At 42.2% G+C, this 24324-nt stretch overlaps 1 protein-coding gene across 1 annotated transcript; it reads right to left on the reverse strand.

The window, feature by feature from the left end:
* Positions 1–482: 482 nt before the first annotated feature.
* On the reverse strand, positions 483–21664 carry dhx9 (DEAH (Asp-Glu-Ala-His) box helicase 9). Its single transcript, XM_030160758.1, has 28 exons — positions 21608–21664; positions 18924–19079; positions 18713–18853; positions 16422–16551; positions 15614–15814; positions 15394–15529; positions 13626–13672; positions 12901–13037; positions 10186–10275; positions 9946–10107; positions 8851–8928; positions 8571–8762; positions 8352–8493; positions 8192–8274; positions 7926–8082; positions 7111–7208; positions 6806–7019; positions 5249–5343; positions 5099–5172; positions 4868–5020; positions 4626–4786; positions 4373–4484; positions 4115–4276; positions 3906–4033; positions 2922–3151; positions 2664–2779; positions 1446–1646; positions 483–956 (listed from the first exon to the last, which is right to left on the reverse strand). Exons 2-28 carry the CDS (start codon positions 19032–19034, stop codon positions 602–604), a joined length of 3906 nt encoding a protein of 1301 aa, XP_030016618.1. The 5' UTR covers positions 19035–19079; positions 21608–21664; the 3' UTR covers positions 483–601.
* Between the last annotated feature and the right edge of the window lie 2660 nt (positions 21665–24324).

The raw sequence follows: 24324 nt of genomic DNA on the forward strand, positions 1-24324 counted from the left end.
GGAGGCTTATGGGACACCCTGTATACTAATCTACTGTATTGTATTCTATTGTATTCCTAAAAGAATCCAGACCTTCCTCAGAACTGACTTGACACCAGATGGTCTAAACACTTTAAATCGACTCAGAGCCAAATGCTGGACGCCCTGTGTGTTTATCTGTAATCAGCAGTAGATCAGTGGGTACATGTCCCAGACCAGGGTTCTGGTTCTGGTTCTGGCAGCAGCTACAGCTCACAGACTCACTGGTTCTTCTTTTGAAGTGACTTGAATACACTTGAATAGTGGTGCGTGTGCTTTGGCATCCCCTAGTGGTGATATGTGGTCATGGTGCATCTTCACCTGCTGTCACTGAGCTAACGGTGAGCGGCCAAAACATTAGAAACCACAGCCTCTTTGTGTTCAAGCAGAGAACCGGACCAGACCGGACCAGAATCATCCACTTGCTGGTTTTTCTGGTTGTGGAAAAAAAACAAAGAGTCCGATTTCAGCCACAGTACAAATGTTTTTATTGACGACGATAATGAATCAGAACTAACTAGAACTAGAAACCGAACCAACAGCAGAACTCCAGAACCCACCCACTGCTCTGGGCGGGGCAGTGTTAGTATCCTCCCCTATATCCTCCCCCTCCCCCTCCCCCTCCCCCTCCCCTGTAGCCTCCACCTCCTCTATAACCTCCTCCTCCATATCCTCCTCCTCCCCTGTACCCTCCTCCTCCTCCTCCTCCCCTGTACCCTCCTCCTCCCCCCCCATATCCCCTGTATCCTCCTCCATATCCTCCTCCTCCCCTGTAGCCACCGCCCCCTCCTCTGTAGCCACCGCCTCCTCCGTAGCCACCTCCTCCTCCTCCGTAGCCACCTCCTCCTCCTCTGTAGCCGCCGCCTCCTCCCCCTCTGTAGCCGCCGCCTCCTCCATCAAAGCGGGACATCTTGGGAGGAGGTGGGCCGTCTCCCATCCTGTGAACAGAACCAGAACAGAACCAAACCCATGTGAGAGGAGGTCAGTCCCATCCAGGTCCTGATCCTGGTTCTGATCCTGGTTCTGACCCTGGTTCTGACCCTAGCCCTAGTTCTGATCTTAGTTGTGATCCTGGTACTGACCCTGGTTCTGATCCTGGTCCTAGTTCTGATCTTAGTTGTGATCCTGGTACTGACCCTGGTTCTGATCCTGGTCCTAGTTCTGATCTTGGTTCTGATCCTGGTCGTGATCCTGGTTCTGACATTGGTTCAACCCTGGTTCTGACCTTGGTTGTGATCCTGGTTCTGACCCTGGTTCTAGTTCTGATCTTGGTTTTGGTCCTGGTTCTGATCCTGGTTGTGATCCTGGTTCTGACACTGGTCCAACCCTGGTTCTGGTCCTGGTTCTGACACTGGTTCAACCCTGGTTCTAGTCCTAGATTGTGATCCAGGTTGGGACTTTGGACCGTGCTTCTGATGGGGGCTCACCTCTGGTTGTTGGGCGCCATGTTGAGTCCACACGCTGACGGTTTGGACACATATCTGATGAGGTTGAGGAGCCGTTGGTTGGTTTGGTCCATCTGTCGGATGTATTCGGGGTCTTTGGTGACCTCCACCACCAGGGCTTCTAGGGCCGCCCGCAGACCCACGATGCCGCCCGCCACCTCATGAGGGATCTTCAGTTTGATCCTGAACACATGAAGGTCAAAGGTCGTTTCAAAGACTTTAAAAGTGAATATTGGTTCCAAATATTAAGTACAGAAAATCAAAACTGTAATAAATTCAAAGTACACTCCAATCTTTGACATAAAAGCAGATCTATACATGGGGTTTTCTCTGGTCCCCCCCAGTTCCATGAAGTAATGGTACTAATGTAAGCAATGATGTTCAAAGGGATCATGTGGATGTGGACAGGGGTCTGGACTAGAACACATGGGGGCTAATGGGACCAAAGGAAGGTTCTAATGGCACCAAAGGAAGGTTCTAATGGGACCAAAGCCAGGTTCTAATGGGACCGAAAGCAGGTTCTAATGGGACCAAAGGAAGGTTCTAATGGGACCGAAAGCAGGTTCTAATGGGACCAAAGCCAGGTTCTAATGGGACCTAAGCCAGGTTCTAATGGGACGAAAGGAAGGTTCTAATGGGACCAAAAGCAGGTTCTAATGGGACCAAAAGCAGGTTCTAATGGGACCAAAAGCAGGTTCCTTTCACCTTACATGGGTTTTTCTTGTATTTTTTATATTTATTTCTTGTATTTTTTTTTTTGCCACTTACGGGTAAGGAACCAAATAAGGTAATTTCATCTACAGAATATTCTCCTGAGACCCAGGACAGTACAAGTTTTAGCTTTTTTTACATTAAATAATTGCCTTTATTGGAAACAGCGTAATGCAACAGTTTTTTAGATGCTTTTTTTTTTTTTTTTTTATGGAATGTATTCTGCAGTGGACAACTTTTTTTTTTTTTTTTTCAATAAAGCTGTGAAACTCTTGTCTCCTACAGAGGAAAAAAAAGCATTGCTGGGTCTCAGGAGGATATAACAATTGGAAAAATTCCATCAAAGTACTAAAGTCTTGTTAGGTCCTCCGATAACATACTACGGTTGAAGTTTTGAATGTCGTCGTGTTTCTATGAGTGAACTCTCAAAGGTCCAACCCCTGCGACCACCCGTCGTCTCTGCACTGACTGTGATGTGTGGATGCTCACCATTCGTCCAGCTCCACGGTGTCTCCGTTGGAGCTGACCTTCTTGCAGGCGTACAGCAGCAGCTGCAGAGGGCTCACCAGAGTCATCCCTTTAGCTGAAATCGCCCGGGTTCGGATCTGAAACGGCAACAAACTCGCTCATATCAGCCGCCGCGTTCCCTTTACTAACTGAAGGCCAACTAGAACATGGCTCATTTAGTTGGTTTCGACAATGAAGGAGAATATGGTTCTGATGAAGCACCACCGCTGTCAATGTTACCTTCTCACTGAAGACGAAGAATGGGCTGGGGTAGGTCAGGTCGTGGTTGCTGAAGGGGCAGTTGACGGACACTTTGTGGATGAGGGCATTGCGTCCCTCGGTGGTCAGGATCTTCCTCTTCTCTTTGTGGTAGCACACGTTGGGGTAAAGGCCGAAGGTCAGCAGGGACACCACCACGTCCAGGTTGTTGTCAGGTCCGACGTTGTTGAACATCTGCGTCATCAGACTCTCTGAGGGGACGAGAACGGCTTCAAACGTCTGACAGAGTGTCAGGTCACTTCAGGTCAGGGTTCTTAGAGCAAACAAAAACTACGACTAAAATTAAAACTAGTGGTGAAAAAACAACTAAACCAGGAAATAAGAACTGAAGCTGAAGAAGACTGCAATTGTTTTCATTTCCCCCTGTCCGTTGGGTATTTATGGAGTTTTAATCTGGACTTACACAGGAGTGGATCAGTCTCAAAGATGATGTATGCTTTTTATAATGAAATGTTGTTCTCAGCATGATAGGCCACTGGAAACTACTTTAACCTCCTGAGACCCACTGTCCACGTTTGTGGACAAGAGTTTCACAACTTTATACAAAAAAAAGAAAACTGTCCACCACAAAGGACATTCCATAAAAATTTTAAAAACTGCATCTGAAAAAACTGTTGCATCATGATGTTTCCAATACAGGCACTTCTTTAATAAAAAACAAAAAAGCTTGTACTTTGCTGACATTTCCTGGGTCTTAGGAGGTTAAAGTTTGTCTTCACTTTGTGTTGAACAACGTTCAGGGTTCATGTTGAACAAGAACTTAACATCTGTTCACAGACATTTGATGTTATACAGACTTCACATCCAAGTTTTCTCAGCTTCTATAAACAAAGACTTCCCTCACAAAGCCTGAAAAATTCAACTCTTTCTGGTCAAATCCAGGAGCCAGACTGAAAAACCAAAACCTTGAGAATGTTTCAGCCATGTGTGCTCCCGATCAGGTACCTTCAGGGAATCCGGAGTTGACCAGGATCTCCTTCAGCTGGACTTTGGCCTCCCAGGTCATCCTCAGAGTTGACATGTTCAGACGTTTGTGTTCACAGAATCGAATCTCCGCCTCCTCGCCGTTGATCCTGAACAGCAACGCAGCAGCGTTAAGGTGACTGATCACTAACAGACCCCGCCCCCTTTTAGCTAGGAGTGCTCAGACTCACCTGACGTCGTCCCATGCCTGGAACACTGACAACAGGGCCACGTGGTCAGAGAAGCGGGTACCAGCAAAGTTTCTGTGGACGAAGCCCAGACGTTTGCCTTCGCTGATGAAAGGCTCCGGGAAGCAGGAGGCGGCTGAAATGGTGCACATGGCATCTCCAACACTAGAGGGCGACACACACACAAACACCCATAGGCTTTAACAGACTCACACAGACACACAAACTACAAAGAGACTGAAGACCAAAAGAAAAACTGACTGGAAGATGCAGCCCATGATCGCCATCTTCCCCAGACGAGGCTCGATGGGCAGTTTGGCCAGAATCCGACCCAGAGGAGTGAGCTCGTCGTTGGTGTCCAGAGCATCCAGCTCTGAAACACAAGCACCACCTTTATTTAACAGAGGCTTTTCAGGGTTAAACTGTTTGCTGTGAGTTTAAAGTCACAGAAACACTGTTATGATAATCGTCTTAAAAAACAAACTCATGAAATCAAATCGTGTACGAGTCGAACCTCTTAGAGTGTGTTCAGCTTCGATGACTGCGTCCAGCGGCGGCGGCTCGATGGCCTTGGACAGGAAGTGTCCGATGGCGCCGAGTCTCAGGAGTTTGATGCTCAGAGCGACTTCATGCAGCGGCGTCCTGAAGATCTCAGGGGTCATGTGAGTCTCCAGGCTGAAGGGACAGGGAACAACTGTGAGCACGACCCGAGGAAACACCGCCGCTTTTATGCCGACGGACAACGCAGCATCGTACCGCTCAAACCGCGCTCGGCTGCAAAGGTGGAAGCAGAAGCCGGGTCGCACACGGCCAGCTCGGCCTTTCCTCTGTTCCAGGTTGGTCTTGGATGCCCAGACGGTGGCGTAGTTGGTCATGTTGTTGTGGGAGGTGAAGAGCTTCACCTTCTGCCTGTTGGACAAAGAACATGGAGTGAGACGCGCAAACATCAAAGAAGAAACTTCCACTTTTAGCAGCAATCAGACTCACTTGCAAGAATCGATGACGTAGACGACGTCGTTGATGGTGATGCTCGTCTCTGCGATGTTGGTGGACAGGATCACCTGGAACATCAGATGTAAACGTCAGATACAACCAGAGGCAGTATGAGCTCTAACCTTCTGTGGTTTTATCACCGACCTTTGTGATGCTGTCAGGAACCGGTTCAAACACCCTCCTCTGCTCCTCACGGGGGATCTGGGAGTGTAACGGCAGAATGCGGTACCTGTTACCTCCTGGAAGCAAACAAACACAACCCTCTCCATTACAACCTGACTGATTATGCGTTTATTACCAGTTTGGAGGATGATTTCATGGTTTGTTCGTACAAAGGCTTTGGTAACACCAAGGTTATTATCGTTAATGAAACCTAACGAAATTACAAAAACTAGAATGGAAAAATCATTTTTGTTAACTGAAATAAATAAAAACTATAATTAAAAGAAAGAAACGATAAACTGAAACTGTATTGTGAACTTATAAAACTAACTAAAACTTATAAAATTCCCTTCGTTTTCGTCTTTATCAATGCCAGATTGATACGAAAGCGATTTATTTTGCTTTAGCAATTTTAGCTAGCGGCACCATACAACACTTGATGGTCTGTCACTTGTGGTTTCCAGTCGTCTTCTGGTCCCCACTCTACCTGGAAACATGGAGACTAAAGTTGGGGGAAAGCAGCAGAGTCCTGTCTGGGATTTATTTGAATACGACGACAGAGAAGAAGAGAAAAGATACGACTAAACTAAAACTATGCATTTAGAAAAAAATGAAAACTAATATAAACTACCAAACCTGCTCTACAAATGAATTAAAACTAACTGAATTAGAGAAAAAAAAAGGCAAAACTAAATAAAACTAAACTAAAATGAAAAATAGGACCAATGGCCCTGTAGCTTACCGGCCAAATTAAAAGCTTTGGGAAATGTATCCAGATGCCATTTATTATCACCCAGTTATGTGTATTTATTCTACTGTATTACAGAAATAGCCCATGTTTTGGTCATATTCCAATCACATCTGTAAAAACTTCAAATTCCAACTTGATATCATTGATACTTACTGATTTATTGGATCAATCCAATTCCTATCTCTTATAATGGGGAAATATTTCAAAGTCGCACCAAATCCAGAATCAGATCTGGATCGAAATAATTTCAATACCTTGTGTTGACATCATCATACAGAAGCTGTATAGCAAGTTTGAAGTCAATCAGAACTGGAGTTTCGGAGGAGAGGACGACTGAAATTTTTTCCCCATAAGAGCCCATGTTAAATTTTCCGTAAGTTCCCGGATCCAGAAGAAGATCCTGATCAGCATGTGGCCATTATGTTGTGGTCATCTCCCCATCAGGGCTGGACTGTAGAAATTTACACTTGATATCATTTATATTTACTGAGTTATTGCATCGATCCACTTCCTATCTCTTATAATGGGGACATTTTTCAAAGTGGCACCAAATCCAGAATCAGATCCGGATCAAAATACTTTCACTAACTTTTGTTGACATCATCATAAAGAAGCTGTATACCAAGTTTGAAGTCAATCGGAATTGTAGTTTCGGAGAAGAAGACAATTGGAAGTTTTGTAACGGACGACAGACGACGACACATGACGACTTTTAGAACCTTGGGTGACACTAACTGAATGAACAGCCCTCAGCTTTTCTCCGCTGTGGGGTTGGAGGCGATTCCTACCAAAGTGTGGGTTGGTCTCCAGGTGTCTCTGCATGGAGTAGATGAGGTTCCAACCCGGCAGGAAGATGAGCACAGCGCCGGCCACCTGTAACGTCTCGATGTATTTGAGGAGAGCCTCCACCAGTTCGAAGGACGTCTCCTTTTCATTAATCTGAGCCATCGACTGCTTGGTCTCCACCGTGTACCCGCTTCCAATGATGGCGTTACAGTTGGTCTGCGGACACGCCAACAAGAGTCCATACATGCATCACACACATCAGACAGACGGACACATACTACTGTCAAATCAGAACACGCATGCTTACGTCCTCATCCCCTCCTTCCTCGTCTTTGTCTTTTTTCTTGCGGTCCACTGGTGGAGGGACAAAGTTTGTCATCTGGATGCAATCCTCCAGGAAATACTCTACAAACAGGAACAAGAGGTTTTGATTCAAAAATCCTCCCACAGATAAGATGTGAAAATGAGCGTAACCCCACAGGAGATGCTTCCCATGTCTAGGTTAGATCATACAAAGGTGATTTGAGTGGATTATTCCAGCTACTGGAAGTTCAACACATACACACTACTAGGGTTGTAAGAATTTATCAGTTCTGCAATATATCGTGATATTTCATTTCACAATACTGTATCAATAATAAAAAGTACTGTATGAATATTTTTAGGTATTTATTCAGATGCAGATATTGTGGAGGTTCATTTTTGTTTTTCTTTTTGTTTATATTTTATTTATTATTATTTAACACTCTTTTGTTCAATAATGTTAGTTCCTTTGTTGGGATTGAACTAAAATTCTGTTCTGATGTTAGTTCTGAACTAATAGAATATGAACATTTGAACAGGATCTGAAACTGTAATGTCTGTAAAACACAATTTCAGTTTGAACACAGAAACATTTTGTGATATAACATTAGATCTTGTTGGGATCAAATAAAAATGTGTTTAGCATTTGTGAAGATTTCTGGTGTAATTCAAGGAAATCATTTAAAAAAAAAGAATGACCTTTTTAACAGTATCATGATATATCGTGATATATCGTATGGTGATCCTAGTATTGTGATTTGTATCATATCCCCAGATTCTTGCCGATACACAGCCCTACACATGTCAGATCAGTGGTACCTTGAACAGGGAAGGTCCGACCAAAGACCTCGATGATGGGGCAGTTGAAGAAGTACTCTCTGAACATAGTGGTGTCGATGGTGGCCGACATGAGGATGACACGGATCTGCGGATAGGCCTGAACCACGTCCCTGAGGACCACCATCAGGAAGTCGGTCTACAGACAGGCAGACAGTTGACTCAGACTGATACCACTGGCTCCGCCTACTGGCTTCATCTTATAACCTGATGTCCTGTTCAGACAATCAGCTGAAATCTGAACTCACATTGATGTCTCTCTCGTGGATCTCGTCAACGATAACGTGGCTGATGCCTCTGATTCCTGCTTCGAGCTTCCGCAGCAGAACACCTGAAATGTGTCAACATCAACCCAACATGTTAAACACGCCAGTCTCTGTGTTCTGTGTCTGCGGTGTGTTTACGTACCGACAGTGCAGAAGAGGACGCTGGCGTGGGGTCGGGGCAGGACAGATTCGAACCGTACGCTGTAGCCACAGCTTTTCCCAAGATCCTCTCCTCTCTCATAGGCAACTCGCTCGGCTACGGACACAGCGCTGATCCTCCTGGGCTGATGTTACCAGGAAATGCAGTTACTATCATTAGCCTGAGTGGCCGTACACACCTGTGGAGAAACGCTGACATTACCTGGGTGACCACGATGTTGCAGTCAGACGCCTGGCCCCCCTTGATGAAGCGGTCCAGGATGTACTGGGGGACCTGGGTGGTTTTCCCGCAGCCCGTCGCTCCTCTGATGATCACCACCGGGTTGTTGTCAACGGCCCGCATGATCTCCTCCTCAAACTGTTTGACTGGCAGCTGCTCACGCTCTGCCAGGGTCTGAACAGCACAGCGTCATGTTACCGTTCTGTCTCATCGGCTCACTGCCCTCTAAACCTCCCAGCATGCACCTGTGGACTGGACTGACCTTCTGCAGGTTGTCGTCATGCTCCAGCTGGTACATCAGCTCATTGTGCAGGTCACTACTGATCTGCTCTGGGGTACACTGGATAAAAACAAAGCCTCATTATTAATTATTATTAATAGGGCAGGGTAAAAAATTGATTTGATTGATTTCTTTTTAATTTTGCATAATCGATTAATGGTGGATGAGATCGATGTTTCAGAGTAGGACTGCGAGTAAATGACCCAGAAACTGTCGATGCAGAAGCACGGCCGGGTCCAGGCATCTTGGTCTTGCTCGCGACAGTTCTGGCGTGGGAGGAATGAGGAGGAAGGGTGGGGAAAACCCCTCAGCGGGAGGAAGGGTGGGGAAAACCCCTCAGTGGGAGGTCCTCCTAGCCTCAAACTCGAACCCACAGTGTGGAGGAACTGGCCGGTGGAGGCGGGTCGCAGAACCCAGTCGTTGGAGAAATATTAACTTCAATCACTAGCTGAGGGCAGAGTTTGAGGAATAGTAAAGCGGAAATCACGAAGCTCTGCCCACCCTCCCCCTCCAGTGAGTTTCTTTTACCAAGGGCCCAACATGATTCTGTTTCAGGGGGGCCAAACTGGTGTTGGTGCCCCAGGGTGATAGTAATGTGCCTTAAGGCTGGAAGCACCAGGCATAAAACAGAATAAAGATGAGGAAGAAGTCTGTTCTGATCCACTGGAGAAACATGGACATGTTTGTGTCCTGTTCATTATTTCAGAGCAGATTCATCTATTTACTGCTGAAATGTCAGATTTATTTCCTTTCTAATATCAATATTGATTCTGTGTTGCATGGCTGCAGTAGTCAAATCATCAAGTTACAACTCAAAATTGTACTTTGATATCACGCAGTGAATCTGAATCAATCAATTAATACTGAATTGAATCGCAATTAATCGTTTCAGAACCTTATGAATCAAAATCGAATCGATTAAGGAAAGTGGCCATGATACCCAGCCCTAATTATTAAACAACGCATTCACAAGAAACTACAACTCATATGCACAGGAAATGGTTCTATGACATCAAACTTTAACAGGTTTAGAGTGTGTAAGAGTGGACGTTCTCCTGAGGGTCTTTGGAGACTCACGAAGGCCAGGGGTCCCTCATCGATGTTGCTGCTGGTCCAGGGGTTCCAGTTGACCTGCGGGGGGGACCAGGGGACGACACCAGCGACTCCCTGTTTCTGCGACGGTTCAAACATGGCCATCTTCCCCTGGAGCAGAGACACCGGGGTGCTGGGGTCTGCGGGCTGCATGGGAGTCCAGGTTAGAGACCAGAACACACATCAGGGTCAAAGACTGAGGTTAGCATCGGTCCAAGGTCTTACAGGAGGGGGGATGTGGATTCCCAGCTCCTGGATGACGCCAGCCAGCTGCTGCTCCAGGTCTGGAGACACGTTGACTTCAAACGCCTCCAACTGGACACAAACACAAAGTCACTGTCTCAACATTTCAATCCAGGATCAGACATCACGGAAGACTCTGAACACTCTGGACACACTTTGGATGAAAACACAGAAGGCACCGAATCGGGGTTTAAAACAAGTGTATTTTTACACATCGTTAGCCTCATAGCGTAATTACCAAACTCAGACACAGATGGACCAAAGTCTGTGGACCCATTGAATCCAGGTGTTTCTGTTCTAACAGGGGTCTGGGATACAAAACAATAAGGACTAATTTGTTTCCAAAAAGACCCACAGATGATTTGGACTGAATTTATATCAACTTTGATTGTATTCTTTTTTTCTCCCTGACTCTTGATTTTCAATGTTCTTTCTCTAAATGTCTCAAATATTTTTCCTGCTCTGACTGTAAATAATAATTTCCATCTACTGTCGTCACTTCTGACTGAGGAAGAAAAATCTACCATTAAACTACAGTGAAATACTGATGTTTCTAAACTTTATGGACATAAATATGTGGACACATCATGTCTCCAGCTGTCAGATCTCCTGTTCAGGAGGATCAGACACAGAAACATCAATATTTCCTTAAAGTTTAATTTCCTTAAAGGATCTGAAATGACTAGGTCTTGGATCCTGGGTGTTCCAAGTCAATGAGTAAATGAGTAAAAAAAGACCAAAATAATCAAAAAAATGAACAAAATAGTCAACAAAATGAGTAAAAAAGACCAAAATAGTCAACAAAATGAACAAAATAATCAACAAAAAATGAGTAAAAAAGACCAAAATAATTAACAAAATGAACAAAATAATCTATAAAATGAGTAAAAAAAGACCAACATAATCAACAAAATGGACAAAATAATCAACATAATGAGTAAAAAATCGGACCAATGGCCCTGTAGCTTACCGGCCAAATTAAAAGCTTTGGGAAATGTATCCAGATGCCATTTATTATCACCCAGTTCTGTGTATTTATTATATTACAGAAATAGCCCATGTTCTGGTCATATTCCAATCAGATCTGTAAAAAATTCAAATTCCAATTTGATATCACTGATACTTACTGATTTATTGGATCAATCCACTTCCTATGCATTATAATGGGAACATTTTTCAAAGTCGCACCAAATCCAGAATCAGATCTGGATTGAAATAATTTCAATACCTTGTGTTAAAATCATCATAAAGAAGCTGTATACCAAGTTTGAAGTCAATCAGAACTGGAGTTTGGGAGAAAAAGTTGATTGAAATTTTTTCCCCATGAGAGCCCATGTTAAATTTTCTGTAAGTTCCTGGATCCAGAAGAAGATCCTCATCTGCATGTGGACATTATGTTTTGGTCATCTCCTCATCAGGGCTGGACTGTAGAAATTTACACTGGATATCATTTATATTACTGAGTTATTGCATCGATCCACTTCCTATCTCTTATAATGGGGACATTTTTCAAAGTGGCACCAAATCCACAATCAGATCCGGATCCAAATAATTTCACTAATTTTGTTGACATGATCATACAGAAGCTGTATACCAAGTTTGAAGTCAATCAGAATTGTAGTTTCGGAGAAGAAGACGATTGAAATTTTTGTGATGGACGACAGATGACAACAATAGCTTACGGCCTGTCGGCCGGTAAGCTAAAAAAGACCAGAATAATCAACAAAATGAACAAACTAATCAACAAATATCCATGACTGATTTTCAATGTTTTCCTCTAAATTTCTAACCATCTACTTTGGTTTTTTTTGTGTATTTTGCTCATTATGATGCTGTTTTCTTCATTTTTCATGCTTGGTTTGCTCATATTTGTTCATTTTGAGGCTTTTTTTTTTTTGTTCTTTTTCAGGCCTGTGTTTTTCATTTTTATTTATTTTGTTGATCATTTTGCTCATTTTACTGATTCTTTTTCCTAACCATCTACTGTCATCACATCTGACTGAGGAAGAAAATCTACCATTAAACTACAGTGAAATACTGATCTTTCTAAACTCTATGGACATAAATATGTGGACACATCATGTCTCCAGCTGTCAGATGTCCTGCTCAGGAGGATCGGACACAGAAACAGCAATATTAATATCAATAGGATATTTATCCCATAATATCAAACTCTATTCTGACATTAGTCCTTATTGTTTTGGATCCCAGACCCCTGCTAGAACAGAAACACCTGGATTCAATGGGTCCACAGACTGAGGTCCATTGTGTCTGAGTTAGACAGTTGTGAAAATACTTCCAGAGTCTGCTTGCTACTGTCTGACAAGCATTTGACAAAAGCACTTAGCCCAATAGCATGACAGATCAACTGTTACATAAGTGTCTGGTTTACTTTTCACATATGGATGCATTATGTTTTGTATTTTTTTACACTGAGCGTGTACCGATGTCCACAGGTGGTCTGTGAAAATAAGAATCTAACATTTCACTCCTCCATGTTGCTTTTGTACTGTTTTTTTAAATCCTCCTTAGACTGGACCATCCTGATGGGATCCAGATGGTCTAATCTGGATTATCAGGGTTCTAAATGGAACCGGTGGAGGTGATCCAGGCTGAGTATAGACTGTTTGCTTTTGCTCATTGTACAGATGCGGTCCAGCGGGATCAGGTGTGATTAGGTGGTTTCTGTCCACGTACCGTCTCTCCCTCCTTCTTCTTGGTGATTCCAGAATAAGCCTCAATGACTCCCAGGTGGTACAGCTGCCGGATCAGGGACAGGGCACAGGACTGGGCTGCCAGCTTCTTATTGGAGCCGTGTTCTCGAGCGGTGATCCCTGCAGGACGCAGTCAAACATTCTGACATGTGAAACATTGCACTCACACCTGAAACAATCTCGATCAACAGCATGCGGCGAGTGCAGGATTCCAAGACACAAAACAACATTTGTAAATTCAGCATTCTCATGTGTGGCCATGCGACAGTGGATCACATTACCAACAGAACTACTAACAGTTACAAACTATTACACATTCTCCCGCATGGTGAAAAAACAGCTACTGTCAAACCAAACTATAGATTTAATGCAATGTAAACATGTTTAGAGTGTGTTGTGACAGACTGCAGTGGATGAATAAGAGTGAATGGTTGGATGTGAATGAATATTTTATACAGATGGAGTTATAAATATGCATTTTTTACTGTTTTTTAATGTTTTAGTTTTTATTAATGTCTGTTTTTTTACTGCTAACATCAGCCTGCCAAAGGACTACAGGTGAAATAGCACTAGTGCTACAACCTGGCACCACTACATCTGTCCTGTTTAAGGTTCCATGTATAATGTGCATTGTCCCCGTCTAAATAATAAAATAAATGAAATGAAATGAAACAGTGGCTGTTGGGACACAGATGTGTTGAGTCTTACTTCTGCCGAGCTGCCGGACAAACAGCTGCATCTCTGCTATGAAGCTCCTGTGGATGCAAACACAAACACCTTCACTTCCTGTGTTCAGATGAAAGGCGGTGGTCCAAAGCCAAAGTGCAGCGGTAGACTCACCTGCCCCGCTGTCAGGGTGAAAGCCTGTATGCTTTTCTGCCAGACTTGGATTAAAAAACACCATTGGACAGCTGAGTCTGCATCAGCCCTTGGGTGAACAGCGACAGCAGAACATCACAACCAGACTGGGCCGAATGCATCATGAGGCAGCTTAGTTCACCTAAACGCTGCCCCATGTCTTCTGTCTGTTTGGCTGGGACGTTTCTGCTGTCGCTGCCACACTCATGACTTTCTGTTCCTTCCAGATCAGATGAAAAGCCTCAGTACAAGCAGGACTTTCCCGGCATATGAGCAGTGACCAAAAGTATGTGGACGTCCTGTTGATCCGTAGTTTGTGTCTTTGGGTTTTATTCTGCAGTTTTCAGGTTTCATTTAGCTTCATCCAGTTTTGATGAGACTATTTTTCCATTTCAACAGAGCAATGACTGTTTTTACAGTCATTGCTTTTACATCCTCTGTGGACCAAACAGATCCATAAACACGTGTCTGCAGCCGTCCACACACTTTTGGTCACCTGAAAGTTGGGTTCACTGTGGATTCAAACGGTGTGAGATCTCTGTGGTGTAGCCGACACACTCCGGAGGTCTCTGGGTTCACAGCAGTCCAGCAGAAAAAACATACAGGACCATCCAGACGCCACCGTGCCTCACATCACACAAGCATTCAGTATGCGTCATCTAAATTTCCAGGTGGAGTAGGTCAGAGTGAGGGTGAAGTCCGTTTCCTGTGTTTGATTCTAAACTGAACATTCCCTCACACACTCACGCCGACTTCACCAACACAATGCACCAACACATGGTGTGGGCGGGGTTTTGTCGTAGGTTCCTGCAGGTCAGACTTCATAGGATGTACCTGCTCTAACACTACCACTGGGTCACACAGAACTCTGCTGCTGGTACCAGAGAAACCGTCAAAAAATAGTTTATGGACAAGAAACCCTGAGATGTACTCTTATTATTATGGAATGTGGGAAGTCTTTAGTGTCTTCTGTCTTATTACTGCGCCAAGTGAAACAACAGAGGTTATGTTTTCATCTGGGTTTGTCTGTTTGTCTGTTAACAAGATAACTCAAAAAATTATGGACGGATTTGGATAAATTTTCAGGGAAATGTCGATACTGGCACAAGGAACAAATGATTACATTTTGGTCATTTGTCTGTCTAGTAGCAAGAAAACTACAAAAAATTATGGATGGATTTGGATGAAATTTTCAGGAAATGTTGATAATGGCACAAGGAACAAATGATTACATTTTGGTGGTGATGGGGGGTGGGCTATTCTGCCTTGGCGGACTGCTTTTCCAGTATATATTGTTTTTTGAATCCTTCATGTGACTGAACAGGTCAAACGTAGCCTGACTCTTACACGAACACAGCTGGTATTTTCCGTTTACTGACGTCTACCTCATGTCTGTTTTTCTTTCCTTTCTTTTGAATGAATGCTTCTCTAATGGGTCCGTTTCATTCGACTGACATATCATGACTATGAGTCCAGCAGGTTACTGTTAATCTCTGTATGTACCCTTTGGTAAATTACATATGTATATAAATTGATTATTTTTTTTGTTTAAACAAATAAACAAAGTGAGGCATTTCTCGTGGTTTGTTGTGGTCGGACCCCCCCAGCTGATCCAGACCTGTTGTGGTCCGGTCCCACTTGGCTGTATTTATACTCAGCGCTGGTTTTCTCCTTCTGGAAGAACTGGTTCAGACGGGCCTTGGCGTTCTCCAGCGTCCAGTTGCCATGGAGACTGGCGTTCAGGTCCACTCCGACTCCAGAGTCTGTAAAAAAAAAAAAAAAAAAAAAAGACACTTTTGAACCCGGTTTGGGACTGGATTTCAGAGCATCATGTGAACAGCGATGTCTTACCGCCTGAGCTTCCTGTTCATCTCTCTTGGCGTAGTACTCCTTCAGGTTGGCTCCTCGCTCCCACTCAGCTCCTCCTCCTCCTCCTCCTGCTCCTCCTCCTCCTCCTGCTCCTCCTCCCCACCCAGGTCCTCCTCCTCCAGAGTAACCCAGTCCTGTCACACCTGGGATAGGGACACTGTGGCCCTCCTCTGAAACCACAAATATTTACTCTAAACAGGATCCAGGGCCACCATCAGAAACCAGTGTATCTTCAAACCCTTTCAACACTGACTGCAGGTAAAGGTTCACATATTAACCCTTTAACTCATGATTCCAGGTAAAGGTTCTGAGGTAAATCTGCGTCTGTTTCAGGTTCATTAAAGCTGCTGTGAGTTTGCTTGTGTTCCTTTTCTTCAGTGGTTTTGTTTTACTGTGTGTAAAAATTTGACAAATTTTACAAAAGTAAAGTCTTGTTATGTCCTCTAATAACACACTAAGGCTGAAATAATTTCTATGACTATAAAAACAGTAGTGAAAAAACAGGCAATTACACATTAGAAAGTACTCGGAGAAATAAAGTAATAATAATAATAAAGAGTAATTATACTATAATACGCATAGTATGTCTCTCTCTCTCTCTCTCTCTATACATATATATATATATATATATATATATATATATATATATATATACACACACACACACACACACTTTATATAATAGCAAAACTACTAATAATAATCATAATGAAAATGAAAATGAAGTGATAAAGTGCTAATTACTTTATTATTATATTAAGTTCAGTTTGACTTTACCTTGTTCAGCTTTCACCACCAGGTGAGGGGGCAGTGGACCGGTGGACGGCAGGTTTCCAAAGCCTTCATTACCTCCTCCTCCTCCGCCCCCTTCTCCTCCTCCTCCTCCTCCATCAGGTACATCACCCACCTGAGGACAGCAACCTGGGTTCAGTCGACACAATCAAACCTGTCGAATCACCAACTCCACCTTTTCCTGTCAGCTGAACTTGTCACTGGATAAAGTGTGTAACGTTTTCAGACTCCGTTTCTGTCTAGAATAATGCTGCCTTCGGGTACCATGGAAATTAGGGTAAACACTAAGTATGAACTCCAAAACTGCACATGAACGCACCTTCATGTCGTATTTTCCACTGGAGAACTGGGAAAAAATTTGATCCATGAGATGATAATGACCTTTGACCTTTTCAACATGGTGGAGAGCAACAAGGGATTCAAGGTCAATAATAAACAATGGTTTTATTAGCGTTCTGCTGCTGTTAGCGGATGATTTTACAGATTTATAACATGCACAATTTCCAAAAACTGTTTAAAAAAGTACAGTATCAGATGAATGAACTCATCCAGAACTGTTTTACCTCAGTATCAGGTCACAATAAGCTGTGTGGCAGACAGTTTTCATTTCACTACCACAACAAAAGCACCTGAACACAACACACTGGTAATTTCAAATTCACTAGAGGAAAGGAACATCTTCCTGACAGCACCTGAATGCAGCATTAGACAAGTGACCCTTCCGTTTCCTTCAGAGGAAAGACTTAATCCAAACTGATGAGACTCCGAGATGTGGACTGATATTAAAAAAAAATAAGGCTGATATCGACCTTAATTTTTTTGTTTTTTTTAATGTTATTAGATATTGATCAGGCACCTGTGTGGGCAGCAGTTGAAGTTCAACAAATGTTAACAGAGTACTATGTGTACGTGTATTAATAATTTTTTTGCAGCATAAAAATCTTAATTATCTGAGTGTTTCAATTGTATTTTACATTCAATGTGATTTAAAATCAAAATATAATAAATTAGCCTTAAATATCAGCCATTGGCTGACCAAATTGTTTTTAAAAATCAGCATCAGCCTTAGAAAAACCCATATCGGTTGACTCTAGATGTGTATTTAAAGGTGCGGGAGACTTCCGTGACCAATTTTTCATCAAATCTGTCCAACCTCTGTCATATCCTCAGTATCATGAATCTGTAAGCAGTGGTGGAGAATCCCAGCTCCATAAAGGAAAAGTCCTGCCATGTATTGGTTCTACCTGGCAGCTGTGGCTACAGATGTAGTTTACCACCACCAGAGGGAGAATGTGAGAGTGAATGAATAATGGGTCAATTATGTAAAGCGCTTTGGGTGTCTAGAAAGGCGCTATATAAATCCAATCCATTATTATTATTACCTGTTCACTTAACACAGGTGATTCCACTGATTATCCCACCTACCTGGATGAGGAGTTGTGCTCATCAAAATGGGCTGGTTCAGTAAATGGTTGGAACAAATACAAGGCAGGACTTTTACTTTATGGAGCTGGGATTCTCCACCACTGTCTGTAAGTCTGTCTGTCATTACTCACCTGAATCTCTTCCCTCATGGTGAACAGTTTCTTAGTTCCATCCACCAGAAACAAACCATGTGTTTACAAACAGAGTCAGTAGGGAACTGGGGTATCTGAGGAATTTTGTCGCGACATGCATTGTGGGAAACGCCGGTTTGTGCAGCCGCCTGACAGCGGCAGCTGGAACAGACACGACGCAGAAACGGCAGGAGCTCCCTTCCCTATATGCATATTCCTCCAGACATTTCTGCATTTCAGATGTTTTTGAGTGTTTTTTTCATCCATGTAATATCATATGGTTGTGCTGCCACAGTCAGGTGGCTGCACAAACCTCCCTTTCCCACAATGCCCGTCGTGACAAAATTCCGAAGATGCCCCAGTTCCCTCCCGGCTTTGTTTGTAAACATATGGTTTGTTTCTGGTGGATGGAACTAAGAAACTGTTCACCATGACGGAAGAGATTCAGGTGAGTAGTGACAAACAGATTCATGATTCATGATACTGAGGATATGACTGAGGTTGGACAGATTTGATGAAAAATTGGTCACGAAAGTCTCTTACACCTTTAACATTGGGTTAAAAAGACAGGTTACACACACACGCGCGCGCACACACACACACACACACAGCTGTTCCAGGGGGAACTCACTGCTGCTGATCCATGAAAATAAGTCAAATTCAGAAACATGCCTCAGGTTTATCATTTTGGTTCAGAAAACACAAACAAACAGAACCGACCCCCAGAGATGGGACTTCAGCCGCCTTCATTTCTCCAACTCTGACCAGGTAGTTGACGAAGTCCCTGGCAGCATTGGTCTGGGCGTCCTTCTTATTGGTGGAGTTTCCCATCCCAATGTAGTTGAAGCCATCAATGCGGACCTGTGACAGACAGACAGTTAGATGGACTGACGGACAGTGGATAAATACAAAGACTGACCAAATGACTGACCTCGCACATAAACTTCTGTCTGTTTTTGTTCCCTGCAGCCCTGATGTCATAGTTCGGCGTCAGCTTCTTTTTTCCACACCAGGCATACAGGAAATTCTTGATGTCCGCCATGGTGGACGGGCAGACAGACAGACCGGACAGAAACACTTCTGCAACCTGAAAAACATGAAGGTAAGAATGAGAACACATACATGTTGGACAGAAGTGTGAAAGACTCTATCAGTCAAACTGGACCAACTGTCCCTTAACAGAGGCGGGGTCTACGCCATCACCTGTCACCTGTTGTGCCAAATTCTACTCCCTGCTGAAAACTGCCCCCTCAGTCCGCCATGAAGAGGACAGTGTGCACCAAACCCCCCGTCACAACTTGCTGAGAAATGCTCCCCGCTCACCCTGGCTGATTGATTTTACTCTTGTCTGACTGTAGGGTATGAAATTAAATGTGATTTATTCAACCTCTTAACACCATCATAGCTGTGTAGCAATTAACTAATAAATAATATTGTAATTTAATGCAGTTACGTTTTTTATCTGTTTGATATTAAATGAATAATTTTATTTCAGTTTAGTACAAAACACATACATATACAGAACATACTGCAGCAAATAAAACATTAACACAAAGTAATTCACACTCAATTTCTTCAGTCACTTAGAGATCATTTTACCTTTATAGCCCTGGAATTTAACAAACTCAAGCTTTTTTAAAACTCAACAACGAGCAACACAATTTCAATTCACATTCAACTGATTCCATAATTTGACACCAATAACAGACACACAGCCATATTAATATGATTATTATTATTATATTAGCATTCACTCTTACTTTAGGTGTTTTTAAAGAATATTAAAAAATGTGCAAATTGTAAGGTATATAAAGAGTCTGGTTTGGACCAGCTCGATATGTAAAGTGTCATGAGATAACTTTTGTTATGATTTGGCACTATATAAATAAACTTTGATTGATTGATAAAACCTTCAAAACTTAAAGGAGTCGTGTGTGCAATCACATTCCAAATACTGTAGAGTGGTACCCCACCCCCCCCCCCCCAGACTAGGGGTTACCAGATCCAGTATGAATGTCTACTACAAGGAGCTACTATGGCAAGAGACCAGTCCTACACCAGTATTTATACTGGGCCCGGTCTCTTCACCCGGTCTCAGGTCACAGTCTCTTTTCCAAGGAGAGCTGGTGTCGGTCTTCAAATTCTTCTCCCCTTTCATCTGTCTCCATGTTTCTAAACCATCTCCTATACATCTCCTTGTTTTGTTTCTCACTTTGTCACCACGTATTTGGAATAATCAGAGTCCTTCTAGGTTTAGTAACATCAGACATTTGTGATCAGAAATGTTCAGATGCAGCTCAGTGGATCTGCCAACCTGGATGAACAAACACTACTCACTCTGTGATTGGCAGCAAGGTTCTAATAGTTTTATAATTTTCATTATAGTTTTATTTAGTTTAGACTTTTTTTTCTCTAGTTTTACTTTTTTATAGCAGGTTTGCTAGTTTTTATTAGTTTCTGTTTATTTCTAAATGCTTAGTTTTAGTTTAGTTTTAGTATTAATGTTAGTTTGTCGTCTCTTTTCTCTTCTTCTCTGTCGTATTCAAATAAATCCCAGACAGGACTCTGCTGCTTTCTCCAACTTTAGTCTCCATGTTTCCAGGTAGAGTGGGGACCAGAAGACGACTGGAAACCACAAGTGACGGACCGTGAAGTGTCGTATGGTGCCACCAGCTAAAATTACTCGAGCGAAATAAACCGATTGAATATCAATCCGATATTGACAAAGACGAAAACAAAGGGAATCTTACCCATAATTTTTATACCATTTAGTTAGTTTTGTCAGCACACAATACAGTTTCAGCTAGTTATCGTTTTTTTTTCTTTTAAGTATAATTTTTATTTATTTCAGTTAACGAAAATGATTTTTCCATTCTAGTTTTGGTCATTTCGTTAGTTTTCATTAACTACAATAAGGGTGATGGGCGGAGCATCAGACCAAAACACACAATGACAACATAAACATTAGTTGTGGGCTGACACGGAGTATTTCAAAGGTGAATACTGTGTCTGGACTACTACTTGAACAGCTGACGTTTGGAGCTTCTGGTGGGGCAGGGGGAGTTTGGTGCACAGTGTCCTCTTCATAGCTGACTTGGGGGGGCTGTTTTCGGCAGGGAGTAGAATTCAGCAAACATCTCCCCACGTATCATACAGTCCTAACTACTATGCCACGCAAATTCCACCGTAGACATAACGGACCCGTTAACCGCACAAAGGCCTGGATGTGCGGCCGGTACTGCAGACACACAACCGGATCCATAGGACCTCCAAGGCGTTTACACAGGGAGAGAACACAGACCCGGCTCCAGCACCAGCAGTGTGTAGATCTGATGAAGCCCCTCGGATGAGAGGTGAAACGTCATCAAGCCAAAATACAAGTCCAGTTACTTTAGATTTAACCGATTGAGGAGCATCCTGTACGACGCTTGTTAGCATTAGCATGTTAGCTGGATGATGCCGAGTCTGCAGCTAGCGTTAGCTCTGTTAGCTTCATAATGGTTCATAAATTCAGACACGGTCAAATACATACATAAACAGTCATTTAAACAGGCCCAGTCAGAAAACGGTAGCATAAATATAACAGCACGTATCACAGCTGAACAGATGACTTACAGACTCTCCAACAGACCGCTAACCCGCCGCTGTTTCCGTGATTGTGACGCACTTCCGGTGAGGCTGTGTATGTGTGCTCTACCGCCACCTGTCGGACCAGGTGCGGAGGGTGTCGGTATTGCATATAGTTATATAAAAATATTCAATTTTAATATCTATATATGTGTCATAATTTCAAATAGTTTGTTATAGTTTTATACAGTATTTGTTATGCCGTGAAAACATTCTTATGACATAAAATCTTCTGGTATAAATTTAAATATTTTTCTAACTGTATAAATAGATTTTTAACATTTAATAAGCCTTTTCAGACATGTTATGAACTAAGATATTTTCTACTAATCAAACATATTTTGTTATGACATGGAAGTGTCTTTGTATGATGTGAAAATAGCTCACTATAAATGCTAATATTTTTCTAACCCTAATATGTTGTTAAAATCCAAAACAAACAAACAAAAACTTTTAAACCTTCTTATAATGTCAGTATATCCTGTTATGAACTAAAGTATTCTATTATAATCTACTTTTTTGAAATATATAAACGGTGTCTTGTGTAAAGCACAAATATCATGTTATAGCCTAAACATGTAATTTATTTTTCTATTGTATTTGATTCCTAGTGTCTTGTGCTGCTGTAAACTATCAATAAAGTCTATTTTATCTTATCACAGGTCATTTAATTATATTTGAAACATTGCATACTGTTGTATTTACTGTCATAAATAATAGTTTATGTTGGTATAAGATGAAATATTTGGTTCTGACAAAAAAAATTTCACATTATAACATGACACTGAGGTGAAAATGGTAATAAACCACAAACTGTTGGTGTATTTACGTCCAAATTCGTGTATCTTTCACATGTGTGTTTTTCTTTTCGGAAGTAGAATAAACTGTGTAAATGAGCAGGTCTGGTCTTCATGTGTGAACCAAAGGTCACGTCAGATGGAAAAAGTACAAACGGTTCCTGTGACTGAGGTGAAAGTCGGCTCGCTGTTGAAAACCCCCACAGGTGTGTGTTCAGGGTGTGGTGTTGACACGGCAACAGGACAGGGAGGGTGTGGCTCAGTGTGTGTCCAGGCTTATCGCCGGGGAAAGTGTTGAAGTGTGTATTAGAGTGTGTTTGTGTGCAGGTGTGTGTTTGTGTGCAGGTATGTGTAATCAGGGCGTGTTGGATGGGTCATGGTGTTTGTGTGAATAAGTGTCTGAGGTTCAGGGTGTGTCGAGGAAATTCGTCGCCTCAGGAAATAGTTTTACAAATGTAAAAAAGAAACAACACATTGGTAAAAACACACAATCAGAGATTTAACCCTTAAAGACACAGTTGTACTTTCATGTCAGTTCTCAAATTACTTTTTTTTTCTAAATTTATTTAACCTTTTTTAACTGATTTGTCACCATTTATTCTAATATTAATCTCTGCATTTTACATTTTTCATGTAAATCCTGTATTTTCCTACATTTAATTCACTGATCATGTAGACGTTCATTCAAACTAAAGAGTAAATTCAAAGGTTATTATATCAGAAACAGATGAAACTGAATAAACAGTGTCTTTTTCAGTCCAATCTGTCATTAACTGAACATAAACCCAGTATCTCCATCCACTGTCATTGATCCAACTCCATGGGTTTTATTGGAGAATCAATGTTGGAGAAGATGACGGTGTTTCCACAGTAACTACGGAGCCTCTGAACGTCCAAATATGGTTATATCTGATGACCATGAAAATATGAAGAACTGTATTTGACACCAATTATTGACATGTATTGATAGAATTAGTGGATCAACAGGTATTAAACAGTTTAGATCAGTAGATGGTTTAGGCTTTTGGGTCTTTAAGGGTTAATGACAGATCAGTGTCATGTCCACAAACATGGACCAATCGACCACATGGTCCCATGTGAGTCCGACTGTTGTGAAACCGTTTGGAAAAAAACAGGTTTAATTCAACATGACAGAAGTTTGAGTAAACTGTAAAAGCCCCTGTGATTATTTGGATTTTTTGACCCCGCCCCCAGGTAACCAGCTGGTCTGCTCATCACTAGTCCAGACATACGTCTGCAGGCTCCAGTGTCCATGTTCAACTGCATCTGAATCTGTAGGTTTGATATTCTGTTTTACACTCTGAGTCTTAAATCCTCTCCCATGTTGTTGTGATCGGCCCTTATCCATGGTCCTGAAACTGAATTAGGCCCCTCCCACATCACAGATGTGGCCATCACAGAAAATTAAATGTTTCATGTATTTTTAGTTTCAATTAAAGATAAATGTTCAGCTGTTGGACATGTGATAGGACCAACCGTTAACTGAAAAAAGAAGTAGGCCTGTTGATTGGTGTTTTTTTTTTCATAATAAAAAAAACAAAAAAAAATAAAAACATCCTCACCTCTGTTCATATATATATATATATATATATATATATATATATATATATTATATATATATATATATGTATAGTTATTTTAACTATTTTCTTTCCTTTTGAGGTGTAATATTTCTTCTTTGTGCGCACTGGGTGTTCTGGTGATACTGGAAGTTTAATGTCCTGAGGAATCAAGAAAGTTCTATCAAATCTAATAGTCTATCTAGTCTATCTAGTCTAGTCTAGTTTAGTCTTCACTGGTGTGTTTCCTGTGTTTCCAGACTCCAGATGGTCTTGGACAGTGTTCCCATTCACACACATGTGGAAATCAGACTTTCTTCTTCTTCTT

Source organism: Sphaeramia orbicularis, chromosome 17 (genome assembly GCF_902148855.1).
Source record: "Sphaeramia orbicularis chromosome 17, fSphaOr1.1, whole genome shotgun sequence".
Classification (NCBI taxonomy): domain Eukaryota; kingdom Metazoa; phylum Chordata; class Actinopteri; order Kurtiformes; family Apogonidae; genus Sphaeramia; species Sphaeramia orbicularis.

What these genes read in the sequence shown, in the direction of transcription:
- dhx9 (XM_030160758.1), bottom strand. Translation starts at nt 19,034, where the DNA reads ATGGCGGACATCAAGAATTTCCTGTATGCCTGGTGTGGAAAAAAGAAG. An exon ending in ATGACGACAACCTGCAGAAG is followed by an intron (nt 8,763 to 8,850) that starts GTCAGTCCAGTC and finishes TGTGCTGTTCAG; the next exon opens with ACCCTGGCAGAGCGTGAGCA. An exon ending in CGTCCTCTTCTGCACTGTCG is followed by an intron (nt 8,275 to 8,351) that starts GTACGTAAACAC and finishes GACACATTTCAG; the next exon opens with GTGTTCTGCTGCGGAAGCTC.